General features: G+C 36.4%; 1 protein-coding gene across 1 annotated transcript in view; it reads left to right on the forward strand.

Moving 5' to 3' along the window:
* TTC3 (tetratricopeptide repeat domain 3) overlaps window positions 1-10,316 on the forward strand; it is a 38,266-nt gene extending 27,950 nt beyond the window's left edge. Inside the window, exons 9-13 of the mRNA XM_008590046.1 lie at window positions 1,246-1,306; window positions 4,479-4,563; window positions 6,885-7,019; window positions 7,671-7,751; window positions 10,179-10,316. Of these exons, the coding sequence (XP_008588268.1) occupies window positions 1,246-1,306; window positions 4,479-4,563; window positions 6,885-7,019; window positions 7,671-7,751; window positions 10,179-10,316 (500 nt within the window). The remainder of the gene's footprint in view (window positions 1-1,245; window positions 1,307-4,478; window positions 4,564-6,884; window positions 7,020-7,670; window positions 7,752-10,178) is intronic.
* Window positions 10,317-11,609: the final 1,293 nt, after the last annotated feature.

The following is an 11,609-nucleotide window of genomic DNA, read 5'->3' on the forward strand; positions in this document are numbered from 1 at the left end:
GCGCCACCGCGCTTCCCAAGCGGCGCACTATCCAGTGCGCCACCGGGCCGGCCCATATTCACCTATTTAATACTAGGCATTTCCATTTGATTAGCTTATAATTATAGAGAGGAGGAAAGTCAGACAATTGTCTTATGTAATTCTACCAGCATGTGAAACATCTATGAGGATGAAACTTTTTTTGGAAGACAGCTTTTTATTTATCGATATTTCATTTGCCATTATTATTAGACATCACTTTCAAATAAATAAATACTGTCCACCTTTCAGCATCAACATTTAGATGAAGAAATTGAGGTCCCAGGGTTAGAATTAAATAGTTTTGCCCAAGGTCACCAGCGGAAATCAAAGTAGAACTTTTCTGCCTTTCCAGAAACCTTTTTTATTTTCTGAGGCCACCAAAACTGCCTCTCTGCTTCCTTATTAGAGGCTCTGACTTGTCTCTGTGCTCTCCCCCAAGATCTTTCATCAGATACACCCAAGAGGTCCCTATTGCCATCTACACACCTTTGAAAATGTCATTGCCCTGCCCAAAAGTATGCAGTGGCTTCCTACTCCTGCCAGTGAATAAAGGCTGAGCTCACAGAGCTGGAGGATCTAAAGCAAAGGGTCTGTAAACACTTGCCCCATCCTGTCTTTGCAGTCTTTTTCCAGCCTTCTACCTTTGTTGAGTTCTTCACATCATACAAATTTGCTGAGTGTTTCTAAAATGAACTCCACTCTGGTTCTGGCCATTCTATCCAAATCCTACTTGCTCCTCAATACCAAACACAAATGCTTCCCTTCATCCTCACTGTTTTCCCAACCACTCCAGCTTAAGTGGTTTCTCCCTTCTGTGATTTATGAGAGAAATCACTAACTATGGAATTAATATGTCAATAATGACACAGTATCTTTTCTTCATAATGGTGATTGTTTTTTAATTACTGAAGTGATGTGTTTTTTCTTCCCATTTGATTGTAAACTACCTAAGAACAGAAGGTACCACCTGTATCTCTCTGTATCTACTGTAGACCTAAAAAATAGTAATTATCATTATTATCATTTATCTTTATAATAATTTTATGCCATACATAGAAAACCATCATCAGTAGCTTTTTTGGCTTACCTAATTTGTAGTTATACTCACACACAGCATTTCTTTTTTTCCTTCCTTATTCCAATTTGCATTTTTAAATTGTTTTTCTCTCAAGTGTGTAGATTTTTATGTACAGATTTCAGGAACAAATACTTTTGTATTCACAGGTCAGCCTCCAAAACATAAAGGAAAACAAAAATCTCGAAACAATGAATCAGAGAAGTTCAGGTATGTTTTTTTCCTAAGATACATATTTTTTCTCCTAATGTACTCTTCTCTCCAAAAAGGAAAAAAAATCTCTTTTTCAAGTATTAGCTGCTTTTATGCATATGTATTATAATGAGTACTAAATCACTTTCTTTTTTTTCTTTTTTCCTTTTTGTCTTTTTTACTGGCCGGTAACGGGATCGCAACCCTCGGTGTTGCACCCGTACCGGGGACCGGCAACGGAATTGCAACCCTCGGTGTCGCGTCTGCACCGCGCTCAGCCAGTGAGCGGGAACCGGTCTCCACATGGGATCCGAACCCTCGGCGGGAGTGCCGCTGCACTCCCAAGCGGCGCACTCTCCAGTGCGCCACTGGGCCGGCCCCTAAATCACTTTCAAATATCAAAAGACAGGATTGTTTTTGGCTAAAGGATTATTAATCCTGGATATTAACACTGATTTCTGACAGTCATATAACATGAAATATATCAGTGTTAATTTTTTTCAATTCCAAAATATGTGCACCTAAGGAAGAAATATTCAGAGACCTATAAGGTGAAAATTAAGTGTGCTTCCATGCTTACCTCATTTTACCTCTCCTGCAGTCCCTTCTCTACAGCTTCTTCTAGGGATGCACTCTTAAGTTTCTTGGATTTTGGGAAAATTACTCTGCATACACAGCCATGGGTATGTGTATATTCAGATGCTCTTTTGAGTAATTATCATTAAAGGAAAATATTTACTAATGAACTCTAACTGCTTATAAAATTAGTTCTACCAAATATCCCTGCCAAAATTAACAGTAGGAACTCTTGCCACCTATCTTTATACTTAATCCCCCATTGCCTACAAAGATATAAGTTGATTGCAAAGTGAAGTTGTAAATTTTTTCAAAAAATGACCATATTTTTGATGCTGTTACAAAAATTAAATACAGAGCAAGGACATAGTATATTATGTTATTCTATTATTTGGAGGAAAAATCCTGAATCTTCCTTCCTGCACCTTCCACGCTTCAAGAGAAACCAAAACCTAATACATGATCTCTTTTATTTTTTTTCTTAATGCAAAGTTGCAATTTTTTTGTTTGTTTTTGTCTTGTTTTTGGGGGGGCAGCTGGCTGGTAAGGGGAAGCAAACCCTTGACCTTGGTGTTAGAAGGCTGTGCTCTAACCAATTGAGCTAATGGACAGCCTACATAGTTGTCATTTTAACCTGTTTTATTAAAGATAAATTTATTTTCCTGATATTTTGTTTTTTTTCAAACCGAATTCTCTTCATTTGATAATATCTACCTCATGGGGTTATTTCATGATTAAATGGGATGTCCACATAAAACACTTTGAGCCCTGGAACATAGTAAATGCTCAGTATATTACAACTAGTATTATTATTATCACCACCAACATCATTTTCATTTTATTAGAACCATTCTGGCTTACAGCTTGCTTTTCTATCTGTTACAAAATATCTTTTATATCATCCCATATCAGACCATAAAGATCCACTTTTTTCATTTTCATAGCTGTAGAATTTTTCACAGTATGGATGTATCCCCCATTGTTGTATATTTAGACTCTTTATTTCTCTTTTCCTCCTTCCTGTTTTTCCCTTCTCTCCATCCCTCTTGTTCTTTCTTCTTTCTTTCCTTTGAAGGGGATAAGTAAGACAATACTTTAGTAAACATCCTTGCACGTGTACCTTTGTGCACTTGTTAATGTGTATTTGAAGAAGAAGTTTCTAGGGTGGAATTAGTGTGTCAAAGGGGATTGTGTAATTTTAACTTTCATAGATATTGCCAAGTTATCCTCCCAGAATATGGGCACTATTCACACTCCTGCTACATTATGAGAGGGTGTGGTATAGTAAAAATATGTATATTTGGTCTTTGTGCCAGTTTCTGGCACAGAGTTCCTAAAACCCTTGGAATTTCCTGAATGATAAGAGTGTCTTTCATTGTTCATAATGAACCACTTTCCACCACACCTGAGTTTATAATAATGAGGTGACTGAAGGCAGTGCTCCAAGATAGCTTCACGATGGGGTTTGGTCACCAGAAAGACCAGCCACCTGATTAAAGGGTTGGGTCTTTCAGCCCTGCACCTGACCTCCAATGGGAGCGCGGGTGGTAAAAATTGAGTTTAATCACCAATGGCCAGTGATTTCATCAATCACACCTACATGTCTACATAATGAAACCTCGATAAACCCCTGAAAAGGGGGACTCGGGAGCTTCTGGGTTGGTGAACACATGGATGTGCTGGGAGGGTGGCATGCCTGAAGAGAGCGGGAATGCGCCTTGTGCCCCCCAACCATCCTGTGCATCTCATCCATTCGACTGTTCCTGAGTTGTATCCTTTATAATAAATTGATAATAAGTAAAGTGCTTTCCTGAGCTCTATGTGTTGTTCTAGTGAATTATTGAACCTAAAGAGAGAATCATAGGAACCCCCTTCGAGTTTGTAGTTGGTGGGGCAGAAGTGTGGGTACCCTGGGCACCCCACTTGTGGCTGGCAGTCTTATTGGACCAATCCTTTAACCTGTGGGGTCTGCGCTAACTCTGGGAGTTAGTGTTAAAACTGAGTTGAATTGTTGGTTACTCAGTTGATGTTGGAGAGTTGAATTGGTGTGAGAAAATGACAAGAATTCGATGTCGGAAAAAACCCATACATTTGATGTCAGAAGTGCTGTCAGAAAACACCAAATAGAGTGCCTTAATCTTCCTTTCCCTCACTGGCATTGGGAGTTAGGTTTTCTGAAGTTATTATATCTTATTAGATTTTCCCATGAGATTGAGCATCTTTGCAGTGTTTATCAGGAACATTTTTTGTTTGGGGACCATGTTGTTACTAATGACTGCAAATTTGTAATAACTTTTGATGACCAGCACAAATCACCCCTAATATTTCTTTCTTTCTTTTTTTTTACTTTTTTCAAAAACTGTTCTTTCATTGTTATAATCAACTTATCTGGTCCCCATCTACCTCTAATTTAACAGGAACTTTTATTGAGATTACGTTGGATTTAGAGATTAATTTGGGGGGAATCAGCATCTTGATAATATCTCTGTTCAGGAATTTGTGTGGCTCCATTTATTTAGTGTTTTAAATGACCATCAGAAATATATATTTTTCTTTATATAAGTAGGACTGATATATTTTTAAATGATTCAAAACAAGTGTTTTTCTCTTTTAGTTCTAGTTCTCAATTGACTTTACCAGTAGATTTGAAAAACATCTTGGAGAAACAGTTTTCTAAATCTTCCAGAGCTGCACACCAGGTAATGGAGAAGATCTTTCCAATGAAAAACACAAACTCTTTGAACAAAATATTTTTCACATGAACAAAGTTCTAGTCATGAATGCCCCTAAGATTTGTTTTTTTATAATTTTAGTTGTAGGTATATAATTTAACATATGATTGCTAACAAACCAAATTATCAGTGATTTAAATGTTAACTTGATAATTATGTTAGCAAGAGGTTTAACTAATGGTTAACACTACAGAATTGTTTGCTTCCCAAAGACATAACAGTAATATTAACTTCAAATATTTTAAAAAGATTTAAATAACTTAAAGATTTAAATACTTGCAGTTTTATACCTACTCAAAAACCATTAAAGAGCAAACTTTTTTATTCTTTGAATGATGTAACATTAATCAGATAACTTTGTATATGAAGTTCTTATGTTATTTAGTGATGAAAAATGTATATTACATGGAACAAGAAGAATACTTGTTTCAAAATATGTGGGTCATTTTAAAATTCAGTTAATTATTTTAGGTATACATAATAGATACCTTACAAAGGACTGAAATACATTTTTAATCATTTGCCTAAAAGCATTTTTAGAATTTCTGACAGTTGGAGATTTTTAAATTGTCTTCCTACACTGATTTTACTTAATGTAAAAATCATGAGGGACCTAAATAAAAAAGACAGCCTACGGAGATAAAAAGATTAAATAAATATGATAGTTATTTTTGAGCCTTCATTTGTTCATTCAGTACTTTTTTATTGAGACCTTTACATATGCTGAAGACAGACTGAGTATACAGTGATGTGGTTCAGCCTGCTCTGGTGGAGCTTTCACTACAAATCATTAATATACTATATTGAGGGAAATAATTTCTGATGAAAACCTGAGGCTGTACAGACCTGTGTTCTAGAATGAGAAAGAGATTAAATTCTAATTAGTTCATGCAAGGCTAATAACTAGTATTTGTGGAGATAGCACATCATCTTCTCTAACTTCAAATTCACATCTTAGGCCCGGTGGCGCACTGGAGAGTGTGCCGCTTGGGAGCGCGGCAGCGCTCCCGCCGAGGGTTCGGATCCCATGTGGAGACCGGTTCCCGCTCACTGGCTGAGTGCGGTGCGGGTGCAACACCTAGGGTTGCGATCCCGTTGCCGGTCCCCGGTACGACTGGCTGAGTGCGGTGCGGGTGCAACACCTAGGGTTGCGATCCCGTTGCCGGTCCCCGGTACAAGCACGACACCGAGGGTTGTGATCCCGTTACCGGTCAGTAAAAAAGACAAAAAGAAGAAAAAAAAAAGAAACATGGCTGTCATTGAGTTTTTTAAGTACCATAACAAATGCCAAGTTTATGTAAGAGCTGTCTTTTTCCCTGTGTAATCTGGGGAAAAGTTCTCTTAAACTTTGATTCATTGGATGGAAACCAGCTTGAAGCTTTTGCTAATGTGTGAGCAAAGTGCTTATCCCTTTGTGCTTTGTTCAGTGGGATCTCCTTTTGGATTTTTATTGTTAAGAGCAGTGAGTAATATAACACATATCTGCATTTTTTGCTCCATTGAATGGTGTGCATATGTGTGGCAAGAAGTGAGAAGATTTTAGGCTTAACATATAGTCTTGCCTCTCCAGTTATTATGGAACTTTTGTGACTTATAGCTTTTGCCATGTAACTAAAATCTGAATTCAAATTATAATGTATATGCACAATTTATTCAAATTACAAAGTTTTTCTCTATTTAAGGGTACATTACAGCAATTTTGTTTTTGTTTTTTGTTTTTTATTTTCTTCCTTTAACCTATTTATATCTCTCCCAGTAATTTTATCTAGTTATGTTTAAGTACATGTTAGGCAGGAGTAGAATTAAAGATTGAAATATTCATTTCTTGCATAGAATTAAAGTTTGTTTCAGGGAAAGGATGACAGTTGTCAAAATCTGGTAGTGATCAGTACATTGATTGCATATTCTTATGGGTCTAATTGTTCTAGTCCCAGCCAAACTATTTAAATAATGGCTGGTGTCCTCCATATATGTTGTTAAAATTTCAAAATACTGTCTGTTTAGTCTGGAAAAGTAAGCAAGGCTTACCACCATGTAACGTAAAATGAACCACTCTTTCTTGTCATGGGCAGTGGCATGGGTGTTAGAATTAAGATGGTGAAGCATTACCTTTTAATTTTCACTTTAAAGGTACAGTTCTGGGAAAGGAATATAATAATGGGTAGTTTGGGCATTATTTTAAATATTTTATTATTAGTTATAAAATATTACTGATGAACTTGCCATCTTAAGTTTTAAAATAAAAATGTTTAGATTTGGATTACCGAAATAGAAATTCTTTTTCGTAGGATTTTGCTAATATAATGAAAATGCTGAGAAGCTTAATTCAAGATGGTTACACAGCCTTGTTGGAGCAGCGTTGCCGCAGTGCAGCACAGGCCTTTACAGAGTTGCTGAATGGTTTAGATCCTCAAAAAATAAAGGTAAAATTGCTGTATTATAATGTGCTTATCAATGCTAATGTACCTCAGATATATGTAGAAGAGAATCAAGGCTTTAACTCATATTCATATACTTTACTCCTTGCTGAGATTGGCTGAAGCTACTCTAGGTTGTGGGACGCAGGTGATGCTCCAGGTCAGACTTCATGGTTACACTTGTATGTGATCTATGTTTATACCATCCTTGACTGTAGTTAGGGTACATTAGAACTCCTGGCCTTTTCTCTTATTAAAGTACTAAATCGAGGATTTGGATTAACTGTCATCCAGAATGAAAGTATTAGCTAGGTAAATAAATAGGCAAGGTTATGAGAGAGCAGATGTCTTACTCTGTCACTAGTACTCACTTATATGCCAAAGAAATGACTTGAATTAAAAATTAATCTATTATGAACCATGCCTCAAGGAATTCTGAGACAATAATTCTGTATTTTAAATACTTGATAGCAGTATAATTGCCTATGTGTGCAACATGTATTTTCTAATTCTGTCTGACCTTTAACCCAATTGTATTTATTAGTGAGATTTTATTACTCTTTTTCTGTTATGGCTAGAAGTATGGTTTTTCTGTTGTATAATGCAAATTGGGCAGAATTATGTTCAGATTTTTAACTAAAACATTTTTATTGACAGCAATTGAACTTGGCCATGATTAACTATGTCTTAGTAGTCTACGGACTTGCCATTTCTCTTCTTGGAATAGGACAGCCTGAGGTAAGACTTATAACAGAGGTAATAATTAAAATATGACATACATATATCTTATTTTCCCATTTTGGCTCATTTCCTTCTGTGTACTCTGTTGATAATTTTGTCTGAAATGTCTCAGTTTAATTTAGCTTGTGTTTTTTTAAAAGAAATTTTTAGTTTGTGTTCCTATTAGAAAAAGGCTATGCCAGGCAACCAGTGGGAATCTACCTTTTATTTATATAAAAAGTAAAGAATCTAATATATCGTGATAGATTTCAGAAACATAATGTTGAGGAAAAAAGACAAGTTGGAGAGCAAATGTGTTCCCACTTACATACAATTTGGAAAATATACAGAGCAATACTTTTTATTGTTTATGAATATCTATGCATCTTGCAAAAGTGAAAAAAAACTACGGATTAATCCTATGTCAAATTTAAGATAATGGTTGCGTTTAGTAAGACGGAAGGAGGGAATGGGCCAGGGGAGGTTAAGAAAAAAGACTTCAACTTTGTGTTACGCTGTTTTATTAGAAAAATTGCAAGTAACAATGATAATGTTAATATCTCTTAGTTCTGGGCGGTGAGTACTTGGGTATTGATTATTTCTAGAGTATAGACATCCCATAACTGCATATGATCAATTTATAATTGTGAGCTCCTATGATTTCCGTTTTCATACTCCTTCCTTGCTCTCCTGGAATGCTTACATATCTGTGCTGCTTAGCGTTATAACTTTGCTTTCTGTGGTTTTGGGTTTTCTATAAATGTTAAAATGTTCTATGAAGACATCAAGTATATGCTTTCTACCAATGTGGACTCTAAGCTTCGCTGGCTAAATAAAGACTTAACCCTAAATTGCTGCCTAATTAGGATCTAAGTGGTTTTTTATGTTCCATTCCCTACTGGTAGTCCACAGTGCCTGAGGCTTATATTCCTTGTTCTTGATGTGACAGATGAATGTCTTTTATTAACTCCTGTCTGATTCTATTTTCCAATAGATTGTTGGAGACAAGACTTCATGTTTTAATTCTATTCTTGACAATATAATAATAAATATGTTTTGCCTTATTGGTATTGAAAAAATATTTTATTGCATTTGTGATTTACTGTAAAATAGTGAAACTGATTAAAAAAAAAACAGGCACGGTAGAAATTACACATTTAAAAGAATTTTGTCAGAGTAGGCCCTTAAGGAAGCCATGTGGAAAAAATATTTTATTGCATTTGTGATTTACTGTAAAATAGTGAAACTGATTAAAAAAAAAAAACAGGCACGGTAGAAATTACACATTTAAAAGAATTTTGTCAGAGTAGGCCCTTAAGGAAGCCATGTCGTTTTTTTTGTTTTCCTTTTTGTCTTTTTTCGTGTCCGGCAACGGATCGCAACCCTCAGTGTCACGCCTGTACCGGACCGGGACCGGCAACGGGATCACAACCCTCGGTGTTGCCCCCGCACCTCGCTCAGCCAGTGAGCGGGAACCGGTCTGTATGTGGGATCCGAACCCTTGGCGGGAGCGCCACCGCGCTCCCAAGCGGCGCACTGTAGCAGTGCGCCACCGGGCCGGCCCGGAAGCCATGTGTTTACCCCAGTACAGCCTTTTCCTCAAACATTTTTGGAATGCCTCCTTTGGAACTGGTCTCAGAGCTACTTACAAGTTCCATTTTGTAGTAACATTTCCTTTTTCACCCACAATGGGGTTACCAGTTTTCTTAGAACTAAGTATCCTTTGGATTTTTTCAAAAAACAAAATTTATTCAAAGCACAGAGGTTTCCAACTGTTGAGAATATTCAAAAGAATGTACTCGAAGCTCTGTTAAATTTTTACTAAAGGTCTGTTTTTCTTTTGTTTTTTTTTTGTCCTTTTTTGAGACCGGCCACACCGCGCTCAGCCAGTGAGCGGACCGGCCATCCCTATATAGGATCCTAACCCGCGGCAGGAGCGCCGCTGCGCTCCCAGCGCCGCACTCTCCCAGCGCCGCACTCTCCTGAGTGCACCACGGGCTCGGCCCCTAAAGGTCTGTTTTTAAGACAGAGATTTTGTCTGCCTTATGCCACAAAACGTGGCAACATCATTGGAATGACAATCCTTTCAAGCAGCACATACTAGGATACATATTATGGTATGTTTGCACCAAAATCAGTCTTTTGTACCATGAATTTACACTTTTTAGCATTAGCCAGCACATGCCAGCCCCTTTGTGTGTGCTAGTAAATGCTTCTGTGGTTGGTTGTCTGATGTGTTCAGCAGAATTATTTTGGTTGTGTGTCTGAATATCCATATGATCATTTGAATATCTGTATGATCAGAAACTTATATAATTTCTAAGAAAATGAAATGCAGAGGTATACTTTTGCCATGGGAACTTTTTGATATAAAGTTGTTTTTAATATTACACAAAAAGCGTTCTCTTTCTGTGTAAGTGATCATTGTTTTCACTGCTATTGAAGGAATTATCTGAAGCTGAAAACCAGTTTAAGAGGATTATTGAACACTACCCCAATGAGGGACTTGATTGCTTGGCCTACTGTGGAATTGGAAAAGTATATTTGAAAAAAAACAGGTTAGTAGAAACAACACTACTTTAAGCTCCAGGCTGTTGACTCATTCGAAGTCTGATGTGGTGATGATCCATTTTCTGAAATTATTTTGATATCTTCTCTGTGGCACAGTATTATAATTACAATTTACTTTGAGGACCTGATATTTCAGTATCAATACTAATTATTAAAACAAAGCCAATCAGGTAGTTCCTGGTGCTTTCTAATTTTGAATCTAATAAGAAAGTCAATGATAGAGTTAATTTGACATGAAGAATTTAATATCCTTTTAGTATGTGTCATCTCTAAATGGTGACTAAATTGATAAAAATTATTACTTTAAAAATCTGATTGTATAATTTTTTAGTTAAATATTTATTTTCCCACAAAAAAATCTGAATAAAGGTGGTTTTAATAGGCAATAGATGTTCAAAGACATCGTGAGTTAGGAATAAAAATCTCTTCTCTGAACTTCTGTTATAGTTGGAATCCTTATCCAAATTTTAATATGTAGCTGTTCTCTAAGTGTTTCATGTCTCTTAGTCTTGTCTCCCCAAATTGGCTGTATGACCCTTAGGGGACAGTATTATGTCTTGAGCTGTAAAAAAAAAATCTTTGTTCTTGCTGCTTGCACCCAGTATAATGGTAGTTATGTTAGGGTACTTTATAAAGAAGTAATTGTTGGCTGATTGAATATCATTTATAGCCTTTAATTATCCTTATATTTTCATCTGAATTTTTAGGGGAAATTTTATGAAACTCTTTGGAATCCAATCTTAGTATTCCTGGAATTTCTTTTATAAATTTTTAAAGATTAAAGAAAATTTTTGTACTTCATGAAGTTACTGGCTGGCTAGGCTGGACCGTATTAAGGATCAGGTAGATGCAGGAGAAGTGAGGATTTAGCAGTCACCTTTACAATAATAGCAGATGAAATTAATTCCAGACTTTAGTGTAAATTGTTAACGGCATACCTATTTAATGCAGTGGTCACATGCAGATATTCACAAGGCATAAGAAGATAACATAAATGTGTAAAATTATGAGGACTATGGTAAACTGAAGAATCTTTGCTGTATTTTTTTTTCTTTTTTTTTTGAATTTTTATTTTGTCAATATACAATGTAGTTGATTATTATGTCCCATCACCGAAACCTCCCTCCCTCCTCCCTCTCCTCGCTCCCACCCAAGTGTGTCCCCTCCATTTGCTTGTTGTAAGAACTTCAAAAAAAAATTGTGGTTGTTATATCTTCCTCTCCCCCGCCCCCGGGTTTTTTTGTTGTGTGTGTGTGAGAGAGAGAGAGAGAGAGAGAGAGAGAGTGTGTGTGTGTGTGTGTGTGT

This window comes from Galeopterus variegatus, unplaced genomic scaffold (assembly GCF_000696425.1).
Source record: "Galeopterus variegatus unplaced genomic scaffold, G_variegatus-3.0.2 Scaffold5820, whole genome shotgun sequence".
Lineage (NCBI taxonomy): Eukaryota > Metazoa > Chordata > Mammalia > Dermoptera > Cynocephalidae > Galeopterus > Galeopterus variegatus.